The sequence below is a fragment of the Dryobates pubescens genome, chromosome 33, assembly GCF_014839835.1.
Source record: "Dryobates pubescens isolate bDryPub1 chromosome 33, bDryPub1.pri, whole genome shotgun sequence".
Taxonomy (NCBI): Eukaryota; Metazoa; Chordata; class Aves; order Piciformes; family Picidae; genus Dryobates; species Dryobates pubescens.
The window spans coordinates 482,735-507,529 of record NC_071644.1 but is presented as its reverse complement, the minus strand read 5'-3'; the positions used below and the strand labels follow the sequence as shown (position 1 = coordinate 507,529).

The window sequence follows — 24,795 nt, the reverse complement described above, 5'->3', positions numbered from 1 at the left end:
GCTCGGGCAGCCAGTGCCCTCCGTGCCAGCTGGGGGGCACCGCAGCAGCTGCTGGCAAGGCTGGCACCGCTGCTCTGCGCTGGGCGCTGCCTGGGGGGCACAGGCTGCAGCAGCTGAGCTGCCACTGCCCACCTCTGCACTGCCCACCTCTGCACTGCCCACCTCTCCCACTGGCACTGCTCACCTCTGCACTGCTCACCTCTCCCACTGGCACTGCTCACCTCTCCCACTGGCACTGCCCACCTCTCCCACTGGCACTGCTCACCTCTGCACTGCTCACCTCTCCCACTGGCACTGCTCACCTCTGCACTGCTCACCTCTCCCACTGGCACTGCCCACCTCTGCACTGCTCACCTCTCCCACTGGCACTGCCCACCTCTCCCACTGGCACTGCTCCCCTCTCCCTCAGGCACTGCTGGCTCCTCTCAGCCCCTCCAAGGCTGCCAGCTCCCTCCACTGCCCTGCAGGGATCTGGGGGCTCTGCTCCCCAGCGTCCTGCCCTGCACCCAGGTGGCCCTCGATGCAGCTGATGGTTGGTCCTCAGCTGCAGGCCAGCCCTGAGCACTGAACCATCCTGCCTGACCCAGTGCCCAGGGTGGGGGAGTCCCTCTCAGCTCCTCAGCTTGCTCTGCTGTGGTGCTCTGCTGTGATGCTCTGCTGCTTAACCACTGGGAAGCAGAAGCCTAACGCTCCTCATCTGCCTTGCTGCCATTTAACCCTCCCCCTTCTCAGGAGCTGCTCTCTGCACATTAAAAGGCTCTCTCCAGGCTGCTCTTTCCTCCTGGTAATCATCTCACCTCTGAAGCTTCTCCTTGAGGAGCTGTTGAGCTCTTTCAGTCCCTGGTGGAAGGGCATTGCCATGGCTCCTGGGAACAGGCTGGAGTTCCTCTGCACTGTGCTCTAGCTCTGGGTTCCACCTTCCCCTGGAACCATGCAGAGCAGGGGGGGCTGCAGGGGTGCAGGGATGGGGCCTGGGGGGCTGCAGGTGTGCAGGGATGGGAGCAGGGGGACCTGCAGGTGTGCAGGGATGGGGCCTGGGGGTCTGCAGGTGTGCAGGGATAGGAGCAGGGGGACCTGCAGGTGTGCAGGGATGGGGCCTGGGGGGGCTGCAGGTGTGCAGGGATGGGGCCTGGGGGTCTGCAGGTGTGCAGGGATGGGAGCAGGGTGGGCTGCAGGTGTGCAGGGATGGGGCCTGGGGGGCTGCAGGTGTGCAGGGATGGAGGGGAGCAGGGGGGGCTGCTGGTGTGCAGGGATGGAGGGGAGCAGGGTGGGCTGCTGGTGTGCAGGGATGGAGGGGAGCAGGGTGGGCTGCTGGTGTGCAGGGATGGGGCCTGGGGGGCTGCAGGGAGCTTTCTGACCTCAGCCTACACAGGAGTCCCATTTTGCACTGAAGTTCTTCCCAGGAGCTCAGCAGCACCTCCCTGACCTCCTCCCTTGCCCCTCCTGCTTCCCCAGGTGCCCCCAGGGGAGATTCTCCACCCCCTGCCAGCTGCAGCAGCTTTGGCTCTGGGTGCTGCCCACCCCTGCTGCCACCACCCAAGGAACAGGTGTAGAGCCCAGGCTGGGGCTCCAGCTGCAGAGCTCAGCTCGGGCTGGCTCCATGCACCTGGCAGATCCCCTGCAGACCTCTGGGGTTTCCAGGCCTGTGTCTTGCTCCCAGGCTGCACCCAGCCCTAACCCCCAGGCAGCTGCAGCTGCATGTGGCCAAGCCTGGCAAGTCCCTGAGCATGGAGATGCTCAGCCCCTGGGAGGAACTCTCTCAGCTCCCCCAGAGGCCACCCTGAGCTGCTCAAGGGGCAGCCTGGGGCTGCTGTCCCTTCCTGCCCTGCTGGCAGCACTGCTGGGGGCTTGGCTCTGGCCTGCACAGAGCTGCAGCTCTGCTCAGACTTCTTCCTGGGCTCTTCTTCAGCAGTTCCTTTCACCTCTCTGAAATGTCCTGGGGCCAAGGGCTGAGCAGCCCTCACTCACAGCTGCAGCCCTGCCCCCTGCTGCCCAGCACATGCTGCCCCCTGCCCTGCTGCCCCCTGCCCTGCTGCAGCCCTGCACCCTGCTGCCCAGAGCATGCTGCCCCCTGCCCTGCTGCCCCCTGCCCTGCTGCAGCCCTGCCCTGCTGCCCCCTGCCCTGCTGCCCCCTGCCCTGCTGCAGCCCTGCCCTGCTGCCCCCTGCCTGCTGCAGCCCTGCCCTGCTGCCCCCTGCCCTGCTGCAGCCCTGCCCTCTGCTGCCCAGCACATGCTGCCCCCTGCCCTGCTGCAGCCCTGCCCCCTGCTGCCCAGCACATGCTGCCCCCTGCCCTGCTGCAGCCCTGCCCTGCTGCCCCCTGCCCTGCTGCCCCCTGCCTGCTGCAGCCCTGCCCTGCTGCCCCCTGCCCTGCTGCCCCCTGCCCTGCTGCAGCCCTGCCCTGCTGCCCCCTGCCCTGCTGCCCCCTGCCTGCTGCAGCCCTGCCCTGCTGCCCCCTGCCCTGCTGCAGCCCTGCCCTGCTGCCCCCTGCCCTGCTGCCCCCTGCCCTGCTGCAGCCCTGCCCTGCTGCCCAGCACATGCTGCCCCCTGCCCTGCTGCCTGCTGGGACGCAGGGAAAGAGCCTCCTGAGACAAGAGAGAAAGTGGCTCTGCTAGCCTGGGGGAAAGCACTCTGAGACCTGGGATGGGATGGGATGGGATGGGATGGGATAGGATAGGATAGGATAGGATAGGATAGGATAGGATAGGATAGGATAGGATAGGATAGGATAGGATAGGATAGAATAAACCAGGTTGGAAGAGACCTTCCATATCACCAAGTCCAACCTATCATCCAACACCACCTAATCAACTAACCCATGGCACCAAGCACCCCATCAAGTCTCCTCCTGAACACCTCCAGGGATGGGGACTCCACCACCTCCCTGGGCAGCACATCCCAAGGGCCAATCTCTCTCTGTGTTGAACTTCTTCCTCACCTCCAGCCTGAACCTCCCCTGGCACAGCTTGAGACTGTGTCCTCTTGTTCTGCTGCTGGGTGCCTGGGAGAAGAGACTAACCCCTTCCTGGCTACAGCCTCCCTGCAGGGAGTTGCAGAGAGCAAGGTGGTCTCCCCTGAGCCTCCTCTTCTGCAGGCTAAGCAACCCCAGCTCCCTCAGCCTCTCCTCCCAGGGCTGTGCTCCAGACCCCTCCCCAGCTCTGTTGCCCTTCTCTGGACACCTTCCAGCAGCTCAACCTCTTTCCTGACCTGAGGAGCCCAGAACTGGACACAGGACTCAAGGTGTGGCCTAAGCAGTGCTGAGCACAGGGCAGGATGAGCTCCCTGCTCCTGCTGGCCACACTGTGCCTGATGCAGGCCAGGATGCCATTGGCCCTCCTGGCTACCTGGGCACACTGCTGGATCCTGTTCAGCTGCTGTCACCCAGCACCCCCAGGTCCCTCTCTGCCTGGCTGCTCTCAGCCACTCTGCCCCCAGCCTGTGGCACTGCCTGGGGTTGCTGTGGCCAAAGTGCAGCCCCTGGCACTTGGATGTGTTCAATCTCCTGCCCTTGGCCTCTGCCCCTCTGCCCAGCCTGGCCAGGTCCCTCTGCAGAGCCTTGAGTCCCCCCCCTGCCAGAGCAGGACACAGAACCCAGCACAGGGCACACAGAACACATCCAGGCAGGGCTGGGAAGGCTCCAGAGGAGACTCCACAACCTCTCTGGGCAGCCTGCTCCAGGCCTCTGGGACCCTCCCAGATCCTCCTCATGCTGAGCTGGAGCCTCCTGTGCTGCAGTCTCCATCCACTGCCCCTTGGCCTATCCCAGGGCACAGTGAGCAGAGCCTGGCCCTGTCCCCTCCCTCCTGACCCCCAGCCCTCAGCTATTGATAGCCATTGATCAGATCCCTCTCAGCCTTCTCCTCTGCAGACTGAACACCCCCAGGGCTCTCAGCCTCTCCTCCCCAGGCAGTGCTGCAGTCCCTTAGCAGCCTTGCAGCCTCCCTTGGCCTCTCTGCAGCAGCTCCCTGTCCCTCCTGAGCTGGGGAGCCCAGGGCTGGATGCAATCTTCCAGGGGAGGTCTCAGCAGGGCAGAGCAGAGGGGGAGCAGAACCTCCCTGGCTCTGCTGCCACACTCTGCTGAGTGCCCCCCAGGACCCCCTTGGCCTCCTGGCCCCCAGGGCTCATTGCTGTCCCATGCAGAGCTTGCTGCCCCCCAGCACCCCCAGGTCCCTCTCCCCAGGGCTGCTCTGCAGCAGATCTCCTCCAGCCTCAACTGCTGCAGTTTGTTCCTCCTGCCCAGGACTCTGCTCCCATCCTGGCTGAGCCTCTGCCCAGCTGCAGGACTCTGCTCCCATCCTGGCTGAGCCTCTGCCCAGCTGCAGGACTCTGCTCCCATCCTGGCTGAGCCTCTGCCCAGCTCTCAGTCTCTCCAGGTCGCACTGAGTGGCCTCACAGCCCCAGCCCGGCCAGGCCTGCCCCAGCCAAAGCCACTGCACAGAGGGACAGCCAGGGCTGAGGGTACTGAGTGCCACAGGGCAGTGAGAGGGCAAAGGACATCTGCTGGTGACACAGGCAGGGGAGGGCTGGACACGGGCAGGGGAGGGATGGACACGGGCAGGGGAGGATGGACACGGGCAGGGGAGGGATGGACACGGGCAGGGGAGGGCAGGACACGGGCAGGGGAGGATGGACAGGGGCAGGGGAGGGATGGACACGGGCAGGGGAGGATGGACACGGGCAGGGGAGGATGGACACGGACAGGGGAGGATGGACACGGGCAGGGGAGGATGGACACGGGCAGGGGAGGGATGGACACGGGCAGGGGAGGATGGACACGGGCAGGGGAGGGATGGACACGGGCAGGGGAGGATGGACACGGACAGGGGAGGGATGGACACGGGCAGGGGAGGGCTGGACACGGGCAGGGGAGGATGGACACGGGCAGGGGAGGATGGACACGGACAGGGGAGGGATGGACACGGGCAGGGGAGGATGGACACGGGCAGGGGAGGGATGGACACGGACAGGGGAGGGATGGACACGGGCAGGGGAGGATGGACACGGACAGGGGAGGATGGACACGGGCAGGGGAGGGATGGACACGGGCAGGGGAGGGATGGACACGGACAGGGGAGGATGGACACGGACAGGGGAGGGATGGACACGGGCAGGGGAGGGCTGGACACGGGCAGGGGAGGATGGACACGGGCAGGGGAGGATGGACACGGACAGGGGAGGGATGGACACGGGCAGGGGAGGATGGACACGGGCAGGGGAGGGATGGACACGGACAGGGGAGGGATGGACACGGGCAGGGGAGGATGGACACGGACAGGGGAGGATGGACACGGGCAGGGGAGGGATGGACACGGACAGGGGAGGATGGACACGGGCAGGGGAGGATGGACACGGGCAGGGGAGGATGGACACAGGCAGGGGAGGATGGACACGGGCAGGGGAGGGATGGACACGGGCAGGGGAGGATGGACACGGGCAGGGGAGGATGCACACGGGCAGGGGAGGGCAGGACACGGGCAGGGGAGGATGGACACGGGCAGGGGAGGATGGACAGGGGCAGGGGAGGATGGACAGGGGCAGGGGAGGATGGACACGGGCAGGGGAGGATGGACAGGGGCAGGGGAGGGCTGGACAGGGGCAGGGGAGGGCTGGACAGGGGCAGGGGAGGGCTGGACAGGGGCAGGGGAGGATGGACACGGGCAGGGGAGGATGGACAGGGGCAGGGGAGGATGGACAGGGGCAGGGGAGGATGGACAGGGGCAGGGGAGGATGGACACGGGCAGGGGAGGATGGACAGGGGCAGGGGAGGATGGACACGGGCAGGGGAGGGCTGGACACAGGCAGGGGAGGATGGACACGGGCAGGGGAGGGATGGACACGGACAGGGGAGGATGGACACGGGCAGGGGAGGATGGACACGGGCAGGGGAGGATGGACAGGGGCAGGGGAGGGATGGACACGGGCAGGGGAGGATGGACACGGGCAGGGGAGGATGGACACGGACAGGGGAGGGATGGACACGGGCAGGGGAGGATGGACACGGGCAGGGGAGGGATGGACACGGACAGGGGAGGGATGGACACGGACAGGGGAGGGATGGACACGGGCAGGGGAGGATGGACACGGGCAGGGGGGGATGGACACGGGCAGGGGAGGATGGACACGGGCAGGGGAGGGATGGACACGGGCAGGGGAGGGATGGACACGGACAGGGGAGGGATGGACACGGGCAGGGGAGGGATGGACACGGACAGGGGAGGGATGGACACGGGCAGGGGAGGGATGGACACGGGCAGGGGAGGATGGACACGGGCAGGGGGGGATGGACACGGGCAGGGGAGGGATGGACACGGGCAGGGGAGGGATGGACACGGACAGGGGAGGGATGGACACGGGCAGGGGAGGATGGACACGGGCAGGGGAGGATGGACACGGGCAGGGGAGGATGGACACGGGCAGGGGGGGATGGACACGGGCAGGGGAGGATGGACACAGGCAGGGGAGGATGGACACGGGCAGGGGAGGGATGGACACGGACAGGGGAGGATGGACACGGGCAGGGGAGGATGGACACGGGCAGGGGAGGGCTGGACACGGACAGGGGAGGGATGGACACGGGCAGGGGAGGGCTGGACACGGACAGGGGAGGGCTGGACACGGGCAGGGGAGGATGGACACGGGCAGGGGAGGGCTGGACACGGGCAGGGGAGGATGGACACGGGCAGGGGAGGATGGACACGGGCAGGGGAGGATGGACACGGGCAGGGGAGGGATGGACACGGGCAGGGGAGGTCTGCTCCAGGCTGCCCTGCAGAGTTTCCGCCGCAGCTCCGAGCCCCCCGCAGGCTCTGCCCCTGCCCCTGCCCAGCTGCGGGGGGCGCTGCAGGCGCTGCAGACGCTGCAGGCTGCGCTGGGCTCCGGGGAGGCAGGGCCGGGAGCGGGGCTCGGCGCCTCCCGCAGCTGTGTGTTTGCAAACAGCGCAGCGGAGCCGCGGCGCGGCCTGAAAGCAGTAATTGTCTTTAATTAAAGGAGCTGGGAGGCAGCTCAGCCGCTGACAAAAGGCAGCTCCAGGCTGCTCGCAGCTCCGGCGCTCGGCGCTGCCGCAGCCCTGCCCGCGGCTCGGCCCGGCCCGGCCTGCCAGGGCAGTGCCACACGCGCACAGGGCACCCCTGCAGCCCTGGAGGTGCCAGGGCAGTGCCACACACGCACAGGGCACCCCTGGAGGTGCCAGGGCAGTGCCACACACGCACAGGGCATCCCTGCAGCCCTGGAGGTGCCAGGGCAGTGCCACACACGCACAGGGCACGGCAGGCACAGCCTGGCACACCAGCAGCCCAGCAGTGCCAGGGCAGTGCCACACACGCACAGGGCACCCCTGCAGCCCTGGAGGTGCCAGGGCAGTGCCACACAAGCACAGGGCACGGCAGGCACAGCCTGGCACACCTGCAGCCCTGGCAGCATGCAGCAGGGCAGCTGCCAGCAGGGCACAACCCCTGCCACCCCCAGCAGCCTGCCCGCAGCTCAGAGCCAGCTGTGCCTGTTCCAGGCCCCAGCAGCAGCCTGGAAGGATTCACCTCCTGCCTGCCCAGGCTGCCCCTCTGTGCCCAGGGGTGCCCCCTCTGCCAGGGCTGCTGCCTCACCCCTGCCCTGACCTGCCCTCATCACCCCCTGCAGTGGTACCCACAGCCCTGATGCCTTGCCAGGGAAGCTGCAGGGCACACAAAGCTGATGCCCACAGGGAGGTGATGCCCCACGGAGCTGATGCCCACACACAGTTGATGCCCACACACAGCTGATCCTAACATAGAGCTGATGCCCACACAGAAGTGATGCCCACACACAGCTGATGCCAACATAGAGCTGATGCCCACACACAGCTGATGCCCACACACAGCTGATGCTAACATAGAGCTGATGCCCACACACAGCTGATGCCCACAGGCAGAGGCTCCAGCCCAAGTGCCAGGGGTGCTACTGCTGCAGGGCCTCCCAGGCTACCTCCTGCATCCAGGTCCTGAGGAGCAGCTCCCCTGTGACGCTGCAGCCCTGCACGCTCCTGTTGGGCTCAGCGGCCCTCAGCACAGCTGGAGCACAGCTGGAGCACAGCTGGCTTGGACACTCAGACCTCTGGATGTTGCCCTCCCAGAGGCTCATGTTCACTGCAGAGCACTGCCTGGGCACCAGCCTGCACCACTGGCACTGCAGGCCCCAGGGGGTGCAGACCCCATGCACTGCACACTTCCTGGAACTGCACAGGCACTGCACACATCCTGCCACTGCACTGGCACTGCACAGCCCCTGGCACTGCACCTCTCCTGGCACTGCACTGGCACTGCACAGCCCCTGGCACTGCACACCCCCTGGCACTGCACACTTCTTGGAACTGCACACCCCCTGGCAATGTGCACCGCCTGGTACTGCACCACCCCTGGCACTGCACACGTCCTGGCACTGCACAGGCACTGCACATGCCCTGGCACTGCACCGCCCCTGGCACTGCACTGGCACTGCATACCCCCTGGCACTGCACACCCCCTGGCACTGCACCACCCCCTGGCACTGCACACTTCTTGGAACTGCACACCCCCTGGCACTGCACTGGCACTGCACTGGCACTGCACACCCCCTGGCACTGCACTGGCACTGCACTGGCACTGCACACCCCCTGGCACTGCACACCCCCTGGCAATGTGCACCGCCTGGCAATGTGCACCGCCTGGTACTGCACCACCCCTGGCACTGCACATGTCCTGGCACTGCACAGGCACTGCACATGCCCTGGCACTGCACCGCCCCTGGCACTGCACTGGCACTGCACACCCCCTGGCACTGCGCACGCCCTGGCACTGCACTGGCACTGCACACCCCCTGGCACTGCACCACCCCCTGGCACTGCACAACCCCTGGCACTGCACTGGCACTGCACTGGCACTGCACACCCCCTGGCACTGCACACCCCTTGGCACCGCACCGCCCCTGGCACCGCACCGCCCCTGGCTGTGTCCCTGCAGAAAGCCTCCTGGGGAGCTGGTGCAGGGGTGAGGCAGCTGCCTGCACTGCCTGTGCTGTTTGCTGTTGGAACTGCATCAGCTGCCCCTGCAGCCACCCCAGAAGTCAGCAGCAGCATCCCCAGAGCCACCCAGGGCAGCACAATGCCAGCTGGGGCCCAGCACCCAGGATGCTGCTGATGGCCTTCAGCTCCTGCTGCTGCTGAGGCTCTGAGCCTGCTGCTGGCTTGAAATCACAGAGTGCTGGAAGGGAGCTCCAGAGCTCACCCAGCCCCTGCCAGGGCAGAGCACCCAGGGCAGGGCACAGAACACATCCAGGAGGGGTTGGAAGCTCTCCAGAGCAGGAGACTCCACAGCCTCTCTGGGCAGCCTGCTCCAGGCTCTGTCACCCTCACAGGGACAAACTTTTCCCTCCTGTTGCTGTGGCTCCTCCTCTGCTCCAGCTGCCCCCAGTGCCCCTTGTGCTGCCCTTGGCCATCCCTGGGCAGAGCCTGGCTGCAGCCCTGCACATCTTTATCCCCAGCACTGAGGGCAGCCCTCAGGCTGCTCTGCTCCCAGCTCCCAGCCCCAGCTCTCAGCCCCACAGGAGATGTTTCCTGTTCCTGGACACCACTTCCCCAGATGCCAGGGGATGGAGGGAGGAAGCCTCAGCCCCACCAGGGAGCAGGTTCATAGAATGGGTTGGGTTGGAAGGACCTTGAAGATCATCCAGTTCCACCCCCTGCCATGCCCAGGGACACCTCTCAACCAGGCTCAGCTGCTCCAGCCTGGCCTTCAACCCCCCCAGGCAGGAGGCAGCCACAGCCTCCCCAGGCCAGAGCCTCCCCAGCCTCCTACTGAAGAGCTTCTTCCTCAGCTCCACTCTACCCCTGCTCTGCCTCAGCTCCAACCCCTTCCCCTTGTCCTGTCTCTCATGAAGCCTCCTCCTCACAGCTCCTTCCCCACGGTGTCCAACCCCCACCCAGGTCTGGGGCCCTCAGCCAGCTGGAGGTCTCCTTCCCAGAGTGCAATCCCTGTGGATCTTGCTGGGTCAAACCCAGCCTGAGGCTGTCTGAAGCTTGCTCTGTGCACACACAGCCCTGGGGCAGCTGCCAGACCCTCTGCTGCCATCCCCTCCCCTTTATGGGGATCCAGTTCCTGCTGCCCAGTGGCAGAGGATGGCTCTGAGGCACCTGGGGAGCCAGGAAGAGCTTCCCTGGAGCCAATGAAGCTCAATGGCAGCTCCTAGACTGAACTTTTCTGCGAGGTCTTTACCCTGTGTCCCTGGGCCAGAGCCACTCTGCTCCTCCAGAGGCAGCACCTGACAGCAGCCCCCCCTGCCCCACAGCTGGCTGAGGCCACTGCCCACCCCCAGCTGCCCACAGTAGCCTCTGGGGCTGGCTCCAGCCCACAGGAAAATCCCAAAGGAAGAAAACAAATCCTTGTGTCCAATCCTCCTCAGGTCAGAGTGGGTTGGGCTGGGAGGGACCTTCAGGCTCAGCCAGTTCCAGCCCCCTGCCATGGGCAGGGACCCCTTCCCTCCCACCAGCCCAGGCTGAGCAACCTGCTCCATCCTTCAGCACCTCCAGGCTGGAAGCCTCCACATCCTCTCTGCACAACCTGCTCCAGAGCCTCACCCCCAGCAGGGAAGAATCTCCTCCTAACAGCTAACCCCAGCTTCTCCCAGTGTGAACCCACCACTGCTCGTCCTGGCACCCCCAGGCCTTGCCCAGAGCCCCTCCCCAGCTCTCCTGCAGCCCCTTCAGCTACTGCAGGCTGCTCTAAGGTCTCCCTGGAGCCTCCTCCTCTCCAGGCAGCCCAAGCCCAGCTCTCCCAGCCTGGCCTCCCAGCAGAGGGCTTCCACCCTCCCAGCACTGCTGTGGCCTCCTCTGCTCCCTGGCTGTGCTGAGGGCTCCAGAGCTGCCCCAGCCCTGCAGGGAGGGTGAGCAGAGCACAGCAGAGGGCAGAATCCCCTCCCTGCCCCTGCTGCCCACCCTGCTGGGGCTCAGCCCAGGCCAGGCTGGGGCTGGGCTGGCAGTGCTCAGTGCTGGCCCATGGTGAGCTCCTCATCACCCAGCACCTCCAAGCCCTCCTCCTGCACAGGGCTGCTCTCCAGCCCTGGCTCTGTGCTGGGGATGGCCTGAGCACAACTGAAGGATGGTGAAGCACATTCCCCTCGTGGGGACTCTGCCTGCCCCCCCTGACCCCTGAGCACCTTGACTGGAAGGGAGAAAACCCCAACCACAGCAGGGCAGAGCAGCAGATTGCCTCCATCTGATGGCAAGAAAGGGTTAAAGTCCTGGAAGCCTGGGCCTGGATCCCAGCTATTCATTCCAGGTCCTATTAATGTTTACCACTTTGCTCAGAAGAGGGGGGAAAAAAAGCAAGCAAAGAGAAGAAAGGGAGGCCTGGGGAGGAGGGGAGGCAGGAGGAAAGGCAGGGGGCTGCTGCCAGAGCAGCCCTGCCCCACTGCAAGGGTGTAGCCAGAGCAGGAATGTGCTCCTTGAGCCAGACTGCTGCTCCAGCTGCAGGGCTGAGCCAGGGGCAGATTCCTGGAGTGCTGCAGACAGCAGCCCCAGCAGAGCCCTCCTGTGCAGCAGGGCTGCAGCAGTGCAGGTGAGGGGCAGAGGGGACACCACTCCTCCTCCTACCCTGGAGGCCCCCCCGGGGCTGCCCTCACCACCCCCTCCCCTCTGCTCTCCAAGCCCACAGGAAAGCTCTGGGGCATGGGGGAGCCAGGAAAGGGGAGGGGGAGAAACCTGGCCCAAAGCAGGAAGGGGAACAGAGGCTTCCCCTGCAGCTCTGGGGCAGAAAACCTTGGGCAGAGTGAAGGAAGGGCTGAGGCAGAGCTGAGACACAGGGCTGAGGCAGAGCTGAGGCAGAGCTGAGGCAGAGCTGAGACACAGAGCTGAGGCACAGGGCTGAGACAGAGCTGAGGTAGAGCTGAGGCACAGAGCTGAGGCACAGAGCTGAGGCACAGGGCTGAGGCACAGAGCTGAGGCACAGGGCTGAGACACAGGGCTGAGGCACAGAGCTGAGGCACAGAGCTGAGGCACAGGGCTGAGACACAGGGCTGAGGCACAGAGCTGAGGCACAGGGCTGAGGCAGGGCTGAGGCAGGGCTGAGGCACAGGGCTGAGGCACAGCTGAGGCACAGAGCTGAGGCACAGAGCTGAGGCAGAACTGAGGCACAGAGCTGAGGCACAGAGCTGAGGCAGAACTGAGGCACAGAGCTGAGGCACAGAGCTGAGGCACAGGGCTGAGGCAGAGCTGAGGCACAGGGCTGAGGCACAGGGCTGAGGCACAGAGCTGAGGCACAGGGCTGAGGCACAGAGCTGAGGCACAGAGCTGAGGCACAGAGCTGAGGCACAGGGCTGAGGCACAGGGCTGAGGCACAGAGCTGAGGCAGAGCTGAGGCACAGGGCTGAGGCACAGAGCTGAGGCACAGGGCTGAGGCACAGAGCTGAGGCACAGAGCTGAGGCACAGGGCTGAGGCACAGGGCTGAGGCACAGAGCTGAGGCAGAGCTGAGGCACAGGGCTGAGGCAGAGCTGAGGCACAGAGCTGAGGCACAGAGCTGAGGCACAGGGCTGAGACAGAGCTGAGGTAGAGCTGAGGCACAGGGCTGAGACAGAGCTGAGGCAGAGCTGAGGCACAGGGCTGAGGCACAGGGCTGAGGCACAGCTGAGGCACAGGGCTGAGGCACAGGGCTGAGGCAGAGCTGAGGTAGAGCTGAGGCACAGAGCTGAGGCACAGGGCTGAGGCACAGAGCTGAGGCACAGGGCTGAGGCACAGGGCTGAGGCACAGGGCTGAGGCACAGGGCTGAGGCACAGCTGAGGCACAGGGCTGAGGCACAGGGCTGAGGCACAGGGCTGAGGCACAGAGCTGAGGCACAGGGCTGAGGCACAGCTGAGGCAGAGAGCTGAGGCACAGAGCTGAGGCACAGGGCTGAGGCACAGCTGAGGCACAGAGCTGAGGCACAGGGCTGAGGCACAGCTGAGGCACAGCTGAGGCACAGAGCTGAGGCACAGGGCTGAGGCACAGGGCTGAGGCAGAGCTGAGGCACAGAGCTGAGGCACAGAGCTGAGGCACAGGGCTGAGGCACAGGGCTGAGGCACAGAGCTGAGGCACAGGGCTGAGGCACAGCTGAGGCACAGCTGAGGCACAGAGCTGAGGCACAGGGCTGAGGCACAGGGCTGAGGCACAGCTGAGGCACAGAGCTGAGGCACAGAGCTGAGGCACAGGGCTGAGGCACAGGGCTGAGGCACAGCTGAGGCAGAGAGCTGAGGCACAGAGCTGAGGCACAGGGCTGAGGCACAGGGCTGAGGCACAGAGCTGAGGCACAGGGCTGAGGCACAGAGCTGAGGCACAGGGCTGAGGCACAGGGCTGAGGCAGAGCTGAGGCACAGAGCTGAGGCACAGGGCTGAGGCACAGGGCTGAGGCACAGCTGAGGCACAGGGCTGAGGCACAGGGCTGAGGCACAGAGCTGAGGCACAGGGCTGAGGCACAGAGCTGAGGCACAGGGCTGAGGCACAGGGCTGAGGCACAGGGCTGAGGCAGAGCTGAGGCACAGAGCTGAGGCACAGAGCTGAGGCACAGGGCTGAGGCACAGGGCTGAGGCACAGCTGAGGCACAGCTGAGGCACAGGGCTGAGGCACAGGGCTGAGGCACAGGGCTGAGGCACAGCTGAGGCACAGAGCTGAGGCACAGAGCTGAGGCACAGAGCTGAGGCACAGGGCTGAGGCACAGGGCTGAGGCACAGCTGAGGCAGAGAGCTGAGGCACAGAGCTGAGGCACAGGGCTGAGGCACAGGGCTGAGGCACAGCTGAGGCACAGAGCTGAGGCACAGGGCTGAGGCACAGGGCTGAGGCACAGGGCTGAGGCACAGCTGAGGCACAGCTGAGGCACAGGGCTGAGGCACAGGGCTGAGGCACAGAGCTGAGGCACAGCTGAGGCAGAGAGCTGAGGCACAGAGCTGAGGCACAGGGCTGAGGCACAGGGCTGAGGCACAGCTGAGGCAGAGAGCTGAGGCACAGAGCTGAGGCACAGGGCTGAGGCACAGGGCTGAGGCACAGCTGAGGCACAGAGCTGAGGCACAGAGCTGAGGCACAGGGCTGAGGCACAGGGCTGAGGCACAGCTGAGGCAGAGAGCTGAGGCACAGGGCTGAGGCACAGGGCTGAGGCACAGAGCTGAGGCACAGAGCTGAGGCACAGCTGAGGCAGAGAGCTGAGGCACAGGGCTGAGGCACAGGGCTGAGGCACAGGGCTGAGGCACAGAGCTGAGGCACAGCTGAGGCAGAGAGCTGAGGCACAGGGCTGAGGCACAGGGCTGAGGCACAGCTGAGGCACAGCTGAGGCACAGGGCTGAGGCACAGAGCTGAGGCACAGGGCTGAGGCACAGGGCTGAGGCACAGGGCTGAGGCACAGAGCTGAGACAGAGCTGAGGCACAGGGCTGAGGCACAGGGCTGAGGCACAGAGCTGAGGCAGAGCCTCAGGTTCCAGGCCTCCCTCTCCCCTCCAGCACAGCACTCCTGCCCTGCCCTCACTCACAGATGAGAATCTGCTGTTCCCCTCCACACTTCTTGGATTCCCTCCTGCAGCCTGCTGGGCTCTTTCCTGCACCTCACAGCTGGGCTGGGAGGGCTCTCAAGGCTCCTGCTGTTCACCAGCAGCACTCATGTCCTGCACAACCTCATCTCCCCCCTTCTCTGCAGAGAAAGGCTTGGACTGGATGTCTCTGAGGTCTTTTCCAACCTGGCTGCTCCTGTGATTCCATGGAAAGGCTTCTGTGGAAGGCCTCAGCCCATCCCTTGCCTTGGAAGCAGCTCTCATGCCCTCTGCCTGCCTTGGGCCATGCAGGTCTAGTCCTCCAGAGGCAGCACCTCCTGCTCTGAGCTGGGCTGTCCAGCAGGGAGATCAGGCAAGGCATGGGCAGGAGATTCTCACCCCAGCCCTGGACCACCTGCAACCATCCCTGGCAGCATAGAATACATAGAATAAACCAGGTTGGAAGAGACCTTCAAGATCATCGAGTCCAACCCATCAACCAATCCAACACCGCCCAAACAACTAACCCATGGCACCAAGCACCCCATCAAGTCTCCTCCTGAACACCTCCAGTGATGGTGACTCCACCACCTCCCCAGGCAGCCCATTCCAATGGGCAATCACTCTCTCTGTGTAGAACTTCTTCCTAACATCCAGCCTGAACCTCCCCTGGCACAGCCTGAGACTGTGTCCTCTTGTTCTGGTGCTGGCTGCCTGGGAGAAGAGACCAACATCCGTCTGTCTACAACCTCCCTTCAGGGAGCTGGAGAGAGCAATGAGGTCTCCCCTGAGTCTCCTCCTCTCCAGGCTAAGCAACCCCAGCTCCCTCAGCCTCTCCTCGTAGGGCTGTGCTCCAGACCCCTCACCAACTTTGTTGCTCTTCTCTGGACACCTTCCAGCAGCTCAACCTCCTTCCTAAACTGAGGGGCCCAGAGCTGGACACAGGACTCGAGGTGCAGCCTAACCAGTGCAAAGGCAGAGGCACCTCCTGGGCCTTCAGCCTGCCAGGAAGCAGATGCCTCAGCCCAGCCCCCATCTGCCCCCTCCTTGCCCTGGCAGCCTCCCCCAGCTCCAGCCTCAGCCTTCAGAAGGCCAAGCAGCAGGCAGCAGCGTGCAGAGGGCAGGCTGGCATCAGCCCTGGCTCCGGGGGGCACTGAGCAGGCTGGGAGCAGCTAATGCCCAGCAGCTGCAGTCCCCACCACAGCCTGGCTGGATTCACAACATGGAGGGGGCAGCAAGGAGCAGGAGGGAGCAGAATCAAAGCAGGGGGAAGCAAGACACGTCCCAGACAGAGAGGGAGGAGAGGGAGAAGCCCAGGGAGCAGCAGCCACAACGAGATGGAGCTGAGGCTGGCTGGGAGCATTCACACTGTCAAGAAGCCTGCAGCAAAGGCAGAGAAATTCCTGCTCTGGGCTTGGGGGGGAGCCAGGTGATGTCAGCAGCTTCGGGGAGCATGGGGGAATGCTTCCCATTCCAGCAGCAACTCAGCTCCTAATCACTGCCAAAGCAGGCTGACAGGGTGGCACCCAGCCCAGGGCTGCCAAGGAGGTGGCTGGTGGAGCAGGGGACAGCTAAGGCTCCCCCTGCACAGCTGGGAGGCTGTGGGGTGCCCAGAGGGGCTGCAGAAAGCCATTTGTCACAGCAGGCAGCCTTGGCTATTTTAGGGCTGCCACAGCAGCCTCAGTGCCAGACAAATAAGGCTGTGCCAGCCCCAGGCTCAGCTCAGCACACCACAGCACCCTGGGGGTTGGAAGAGACCCCCAGAGATCATCCACCCCGAGCCCCCTGCAGAGCAGGACCACCCAGGGCAGGTCACACAGGGTTCTGAAGCTCCCCAGAGCAGGAGACTCCACAGCCTCTCTGGGCAGCCTGCTCCAGGGCTCTGCCACCCTCCCAGCGGGAAAAGAAAGGCTGGCAGGGAGGTAGGAAGAGTGGCACTGACCTGTATGTGGCTGTGGGACACAGAGCAGGGCAGTTCAGCCTGGCCTGGGGTCTGCTGCAGTGCCCAGAGTGGCAGAGAGGTCCCAGGGCACAGCCACACTGCTGCCTGCACAGCAATGCTGCTGCAGAGCTCAGAGCTCAGCCACCCCCTGGCACACACTCAGCACACCCAGGCCTGGCCAGCAGACCCCTGCTGCACTCAGCTCTGAGCAGGGAGGCTCTGCAGGGCAGAGCTGCTTCTGCTCCAGCCAGCAGAGCTGGGCCCTGCCTCTGGGCTGCTCCACCTTGGCCTCAGTCACAGGATCACAGACACAGAGCAGAGCTGCTTGGAAGAGGCCTCCAGGCTCCCCCAGCCCAGCCCTGCACCCAGCCCTGCAGGCTCAGCACCAAGCCATGGCCCTAAGCCCCAGGCCCACAGCTGCTGGAACCCCCCCAGGGCTGGGCACTGCAGCACTGCCCTGGGCAGACCATTCCAGGGCTGAGATCCCTGCCAGGGCAGAAACCTTTCCTGGTTCCAGCCTCAGCCTCCCCTGGGGCAGCTTGGAACCACTGCCTCTGCTCCTGGCCCTGGGCACCAAGGAGCAGAGGCTGCCCCCTCCTCACCCCAACCTCCCTGCAGGGAGCTGCAGAGAGCAAGGAGGTCTCCCTCAGCCTCCTCTCCTCCAGCCTCAACCCCCCCAGCTCCCTCAGCCCTCCTCCAGCCCAGGGGCTCCAGGCCCTTCTCCAGCCTGGCTGCCCTGCTCTGGACACCTCCAGCCCCTCAATGTCCTTCCTGCAGGGAGGGCCCAGGGCTGAGCACAGCACTCCAGCTGTGGCCTGCCCAGCGCTGAGCACAGGGGGATGGTCACCTCCTGGCCCTGCTGGCATGGCAATGACCCAGGAGAACATCCAGAGCCTTCCCAACCAATTCAGCTGCTGCCAGGGAAGCTGCAGTGTGAACACTGAAGCTGATGAGCTCCTGGAGCACAGCTGGGGCTGCAGGGCAAGGGATGTGCACTGCACCACCAGCATGGGGCTGGCCACACCTCCAGGGACAAGGATCTGGACCACAGCTCTGATCTGCTCCCAGCCCCACTGGGAAGGATGAGGATCCTTCAGGAGGACCCAGAGAAACACCACTGCCCAAATGGTTAAAGCAAAGGGGGGGGGGAGGGAAATCTCAGCATCCCCCCTGGCACCCAGCTGATCACTGGGGCACAGGGATTCTGCTCCAGCAGTGCCAAGGCTGGGAAGAGCAAAAACCCTACCAGAGGAGCAGGGCCCAAGGAGCACTCTCCAACAGGCCCAGAGGAAGCAGAGCTGTGGAGGTGGATCGGGGTCCCTGCGGTACAAGGGCGAGGGGCAGCCCGGCGCAGGGGGAGCACAGGGAAGCCTCACTGAGCACTTCTCCAGCTCTGGGAACTTTCTCCCATCACAAGTGGCAGTGCCTGCAGCAGCCCCACCTGCACTGCTGCCTGCAAGGACTTCAGCAGCCCTAGGGGCTTACAGGCTGTGGCTGGGTCCAGCATTGTCAGACCCAAGCCAGGCCTGGGGCCACAAACAGCCTCCCAGACGGATGGGATGTGGGTGCAAGGCAGCCAGGACACAGCCTCCTGCAGCACAGCAGAGAGCTGCACAGCCCCCCCCAGCCCTTGGCACAGCCCTGCCCCACTCTGACAGCTGGGACAGATCCCCACTGCCTCCCACACCTCTGCAGTGGAGGAAATGCTCTGAGCCCACGGCAGGGGCTTGGAACTGGCTGATGCTTGAGGTCCCTTTCCACCCAACCCATGCTGTGACTCTGTGAGCCCCTGGCACCACTGCTGCTGCACCCACAGCCCCAGCACGCAGCAGGGTGGTGGCAGATCTGCTGTGCTGGACCTCAGACCAACAGGAAAGCAGAGCAAGGGAGGGCCATCACCTGCAGGACTCACACCCAGAGGGCACAGCCCCACCAGAAGCTACCAGCCAGCCCTGTACAGCCCCAGGCTGGGGTGCCCAGGCACCAGCCTGCTGCAGCAGCCACCCTGCAGGTCACCCTTCTCCCTTTAGACACAGGCTTGGGCCAGGAGCAGCTGGGGAGGGGGTGGGACTGGGCTGTGGTGGAGCTTGACAAGACCAGCACCAGGCTGGGTGCTGGAGCTGTGCTCAGATCCTCTCTCCTGGCTCTGCTGCCCAGGGAAGGAACAGGAGGAAGGCAGTGCAGGCTCCTAAGGGGACACACTACTGACCCCTCAGGCTCTGCAGGGGGGTGGCCCAGCTCCACCTTGAGCTGGAGAAGGCAGGTGGCAGCCTGGATCTCCTAGAGACCACCTCGGGGAACAGGTCTCCCCCGTGCCCAGCACACCAGCAGCTCCTCTCCTCCCCAGTGACCCTCAGGGGTGGTGGCACACGGCTCTGACAGCAAGACAGCGTCACAGGCAGCCCTGCAGGGCAAGCCCCATCCCCTGCCACCACAGCAGGACCAGGGCTCCCTGCACTCTGTGCTGCATCGGTGCAACAAAGGAGAGGCTGCCGCGAGCACGGTGAGCGGACGCAGGGGCAGATGACCTCCAAAGATGGAGAGAGGCTGGAGGCAGGGTTGGAGAGCTGGGACCAGCCCCCCCTGAGCAGGCAGAGACCCTGGCAGGCAGCTCTCGCCCCCGTCCAGCCCAAGCAGGGAGCAGCAGCACAATGGCTCTGCCGCGCTGCGGAGCGGAGCCAATGCGCTCGGTGTGCTGCATGGGAGGGACGGGCGGGGTGAGGGGGAGGCAGCAGACAAAGAACAGGGAGATGGAGAAGAAAGAGGCAGGCAGGGAGCAGGGGAAGGTGAAGCGGAGAAGCGGGAGGATGGGGCTGGGGGAGGCGCATGGAGCCCCTCGCCAGCGCAGCAGAAAGGAGCGGGGGGGGGGGGGATGGGGAGGTGGGGAGGGGGGAAGCGGCAGGCAGCCCCTCGCAGGGCCCTGCGGGGTTGGCCAGCAAGGCCTAGCAAAATGAAAATCTCTTAACCACACAGAATTGTTAACTGCTCCCAAATCCTTTTGTGCTGGGGCCGCAAGCTTAGAGGAGCTTAAGCTGTTAGATGCATGAACTTCCCCCATAAATATCCCCCCGCAGGCTCCCGGCGCGGAGCAGCCCTCCGCAGAAAGCCCAGCGCCTCCGGCCCCCCCGGGGCACAGCCGCCGCTCGCCGTGCCCGCGGCCGCCGGGACCCCTCGGGGGGCAGGGACGGGGAGGCAGCTCCCCGGCGCGGCCGCCGGGGTGCCCGAGCCCTGCGAGAGCGCTCTGCCGCCGAAGCCAGCTCGGATTTGCTTTTGTTTTGCTTCTGGAAGGGGGCCCAGATTCCCTCCCAGCCCCGCGAACACGACCAAACCTGCCGGCCACATGTACGAGGGAGCCCCCGCAGCACGGCTCGGCCGCGGGGACCGGGGCGGGCAGAGCAGGGGGGCTGCGCAGGACGCGGGGCTGCACCCCCACACACACACATCCCCCCGCACCCCTTTGTCCGGCTGAGCTGGGCAGCGGAGCCTCGAGGTGACCAGCCCCCTCCCCAGCCCTCGGCGGGGCTCGCTGTGGGGGCTGGGCGAGGCTGGGGATGCTAAATCTGTCCTGCCAGCCTCGGGGCTGGCTCCTCTCCCAGTCCTCGCTCCTCTTCTGGGGGCTGCCGGGGGAAGCTGCAGGGGGTGTCCCGGCCTGGCACAGCCCTGGGGCCCATCCTGCCCTGAGCGCACAGCTCCACACGGGACGGGGAAGGGGAAAGGGAAGACGGCGAAGGCGAAAGGGAGGGGAGGGGGAGGGGGAGGCAGCGCGGCCCCGGAGCCAGCTGCCCCACGGAGACGGTGGTCTGCCGGCCGCGGCGTGATTGATGAGTGCGGGGAGCGCGGGGCCGGGCGCACGCCAGCACCGGCTGCAGCAGCAGCTGCCGAGGTACCGGACCTCCCAAAATCCTGCTGCTGCGGCTGCTGCACAGACAAAGACGAGACCTGGACTCTCCCTCCCGCTCTGCCTTCCCTCCACCTCGGCCCCCAGCTCCCGCCCGCTCTGCCTCCCCTCCCGGCCCCTCCGGCTCCGCACACGGAGCCCCGGCAGCCGCGGGGCACAGGCAGGGACCGTCCCTCGGCCGGGCTGGCAGCAGGGGCGGGCAGCCCCGAGCAGCCGTAGGTGCATCAGAGCAAAGAGCTGGGCAGGGCCGGGTCTGCTCGGGAGGGAAAGGCCAGGCTGGGATGGAGAAGCTGACATCAATCACTTCGGCTTCCTGGGGGTGCTGGGAACGCTCCGCTCAGGCACCGCGAAACCTCTGTCCTGCCTGCCGGCGGAGCACAGCCACCGCTGCCTCCCTGGCCCCGGCACTGTCCCTGCCGCCGCTGGAGGACCCTTGATCAGCCCCAGCTCGGGGCCAAGAGACCTTCAGCGGCCCAGCGAGGAGCAGCTCACAGCACACACAGGAAATGACACTCACGGCACATCAGGACCTGTAGCTCGGTGCATGAGCACCCAGGCACCAGCAGGAGACATGGCACAACCTCCAAGGGGACCATCGACCTGCAGTCCCAACCAAGCATGCCAGAGACTGTCCCTTCCCCTCTCTGGAGAGTCCAGCTCCCCACCACCAGCACCTTCCCCGTGCCTGCTTGATGCTGCCTCTTCCCACTGCAAGACAGGAGGAGGCAGCTCCCTCCTTGTGCTCTGCAGTAACCACCAACCCCTCTGGACCTGCTGCCAGAGGCTGCCCAGCCCTGCTCAGTGCCAATGCCAGCAATACTCTCTTGGGATATTGATGTTCAGCCAGGGCAGGGCAGAGAAGAGCCTTCTCTCCATCACCCCAAGCCCACATGTGGTACAGAGTCCCTTGATAGCTCAGGCCCACGCTGGCTTCATGGTGCTGAGCTGCTCTGAGCAGGTGCTCCCAGAGGCTGCTCTGAACATCTACAGGGGCAGGACAACATCTGCAGGGCAGGAGACCTCTGACAGCTGAGGGAGCTCAGGGACCAGAGGCTCCCATGCTGTGCCTGAACAACCTGTGACCATGTCCCACCCTGGGTCATCACCAGAGAAAAGCTGCAGAGAGCTTGCTCCCTCTCACCACATCACCTTTGGGAACCTGCACTCCTGCCCCCCTCACCCCAGAAGCATTTCAGCCCACACCAAGACACAGGGTACCAGCCAAAGGGACAGCAGCCCCTCCGTTTTGGGAGGTGACTGCAGATCAGGGACATGCACCAGGGCTACACACACGTGTGTCCCTGCGGGGCCTGGACAGAGGACAGCAGCAACAGGCCTGCACCCCTGGACCTGGTGGTTCTGAGGGCTCAGGCCAGCACCCCTGGACATGGTGGCACTGAGAGCCCAGGCCAGCACCCCTGGACCTAGTGGCACTGAGGGCTCAGGCCAGCACCCCTGGACCTGGTGGCACTGAGGGCTCAGGGCAGCATCCCTGGACCTGGTGGCACTGAGGGCTCAGGCCAGCACCCCTGGACATGGTGGCACTGAGAGCCCAGGCCAGCACCCCTGGACATGGTGGCACTGAGAGCCCAGGCCAACACCCCTGGACCTGGTGGCACTGAGAGCCCAGGCCAACATCCCTGGACCTGGTGGCACTGAGAGCCCAGGCCAGCACCCCTGGACCTGGTGGCTCTGAGGGCTCAGGGCAGCATCCCTGGACCTGGTGGCTCTGAGGGCTCAGGGCAGCATCCCTGGACCTGGTGGCTCTGAGGGCTCAGGGCAGCATCCCTGGACCTGGTGGCTCTGAGGACCCAGAGGCAACGCAGAGCCTCTGCAAGGGACAGATGAGCCCAGGGCAGGACGCGAGGAGCTGAGGAAGCTCTCAGCCTCCCCAGACGCTCTCCTCTCCCCCCTGTGCCCAGGGAGGTGCCCGCTGGGAGGCTCAGCTGTGAGCGGCAGCAGGCGCGGGGCGGGAGCGCGGGGCGGGAGCGCGGCGCCGGGAGCGCGGGAGCGCGGGCCGGGAGCGTGGGGCCGGGAGCGCGGGGCCGGGAGCGCGGGAGCGCGGCGCCGGGAGCGCGGGGCGGGAGCGCGGGCCGGGAGCGCGGGGCGGGAGCGCGGGAGCGCGGCGCCGGGAGCGCGGGGCGGGAGCGCGGGAGCGCGGCGCCGGGAGCGCGGGGCGGGAGCGCGGCGCCGGGCCGCAGGTTACCTCTGCAGACGGTTCCGTTCTCCGCCGACTCGTAGCCCGGGCGGCACATGCAGCGCCCGATGGGCACCAGCCACTCGCCGTCGCCGTTGCAGTAGAGCTTGATGGGCACGTCCACCTCCTCGGCGTTGGCGATGCAGGTGCCCCGCGCCGCCACCAGCGAGGTGCTCTCGGCGCCCGAGAGGGTCTCCTGGAAGACGGCGCCGTTCTGGACGACCCGCGGGCACTTGCGGTAGAAGACGCGGACGGCGATCAGCGACATGCAGCCCCCGTAGTCCTGGAAGGCCAAGTAGAAGCCGCTCCTGGAGACGGGCCCGAAGCTGCGCACTTCCGTGTTGATCTTCATCACCCGGCCGCCCAGGTCCACCTGCGAGAAGCTCTCGTCGGCCGCGATGGTGTCCACCTTCATCCAGGGGTTCTCCATCCAGCTCGGGAAGGTCTTGGTGGCCGAGTCAAAGTCCGACTCGAAGTAGTAGAGGTTGAAGGTCTCCTTGCAGGAGCCGGGGACGTTGGGGATGCTGCTGCAGTCGCGGACCGAGAACTTCATCTCGACGTGGATGCGGTGGGCGCCGCGCCGCCGGATGTAGTTGGTGCGCAGCCAGTTGTTCTGGCTGGACTCGAAGACGTTGCACACCTGGTAGGTGCGGATGGTGTTCATGTTCTCGTCGTAGCCGCTCACCTCCTCCCACTGCCGGCAGGACAGACGGCGTCAAAGGGCTGCTCCCGGCGCGGCTTCCGCACCCCCCCTGCGCTGCCCTCCCCGCCCCGGGCCCGGCCCCGGCCCCGGCCCCGGCCCCAGCCCCGGCCCCAGCCCCGGCCCGGCCCGGCCCGGCCCGGCCGCCCCGCCTCCTGCCCCGCCCGGCACAGAACCAGCCCCGGCTTCGGGCAGGTTGGAAAAGACCTTCGAGGGCATCCAGGCCAACCTCTCTCCCAGCACCACCTCATCAGCTGCTCTGGCAGGGGGGTTGGACTTGGTGATCTTCGGAGGTCCCTTCCAACCCCTAACATCCTGTGAGCTGTGAACTAAACCCTGGCTCCGAGTGCCTCATCCAGGCTCTTCCTAAACACCTCCAGGGACAGGGACTCCACCACCTCCCTGGGCAGCACATCCCAAGGGCCAATCTCTCTTGCTGGGAAGAATTTCTTCCTAATATCCAGCCTGAACCTCCCCTGGCACAGCTTGAGACTGTGTCCTCTTGTTCTGCTGCTGGTTGCCTGGGAGAAGAGACCAACCCCCAGCTGGCTCCAACCTCCCTTCAGGGAGCTGTGGACAGCAATAAGGTCTCTCCTGAGCCTCCTCACAACAGGCAGCCCCACTGGTGCCCAGCACCCTCTGCCTGGCTCTGCACCCCAGGCAGGCTCCGCACTGCGGGCACAAGGTGAGCCCAGCCCCCAGCAGAGCTCGGGGCCATCTCCCTGCCAGCAGCACCGTGCCCCACGGCCGGGGTTAGGGCAGAGCAGCTCTGCCGGGGGGCAGGGCACGGCGGGGCCATGCCCCTCCTCTGCAGGCAGGGATGTCTTTAGCAGCTCCCAGGGCTGCTGTTACAGCCGTGGCAGGCAGCACAAACTGCACCAGGGGTGGCAGCCGGCAGCCTGGCCCCAGGGGAAGCTCTATGGGAGACTCCCTGACCCCACTGAGTATCCAGAAAGGGAGATGCTGGGCTGGATCCTGTTGGCAGCCCTCACCCCTTCCCCTTCAAGGGTCACCATGCTTTGGGGTTCCTCCTGCAGGTGTGCACAGGCCCCGGCCCCAGCTGTGCTGCACCGGCCCCGGTGATGTCCTGCAGGCTGCGGTAACCACCTCAGCAAGACAGCTCACAGCTGAAGCTCAGCCCAGGCTCCCCCAGGCTGACTAACAGCTGACTGCCAGCTCTGGAGGATTCTCCACAGAGCTGTGGGCTGCTGTGACACCTCCCAGCCCTCCCCAGCTCTCTGCCCTTCCCCAGATCCTTCAGTGCCTGAGGTCGCCTCCACGCTCAGGGGAGACCTTGGGGCAGCCCTGCAGCCTGGGAACAGCCAGCACTCCCCTGTGGCAAGCACCGACAGGACAGGGTCTTTCATGGGAGGAGAACCTTTCACTGGCTCCCCAGAGCACCTCTCCCCTTTCTGGCAGGCAGAGCACCTCCCCGTGCTGCCCCCTCCCCGGGCACAGCACCCTCGTGACGCTGGCAGGAGGCAGCAGGGTGCAGCCAGCCTGTGACACAGCCCCAGCCAGCTGGAACAGCTCAGGAACTTGTTCACAGAGCTGCTCAAGTGGAAGC

At 65.7% G+C, this 24,795-nt stretch overlaps 1 protein-coding gene across 2 annotated transcripts in view; it reads right to left on the bottom strand.

Annotated features, from left to right (window-relative positions):
* EPHB2 (EPH receptor B2) overlaps positions 1 to 24,795 on the bottom strand; it is a 169,790-nt gene that overhangs the window by 95,924 nt on the left and 49,071 nt on the right. For both annotated transcript variants that reach the window (XM_054175737.1, XM_054175739.1), the window contains exon 3: positions 22,538 to 23,222. In XM_054175737.1, coding sequence (XP_054031712.1) covers positions 22,538 to 23,222 — 685 coding nt within the window. The remainder of the gene's footprint in view (positions 1 to 22,537; positions 23,223 to 24,795) is intronic.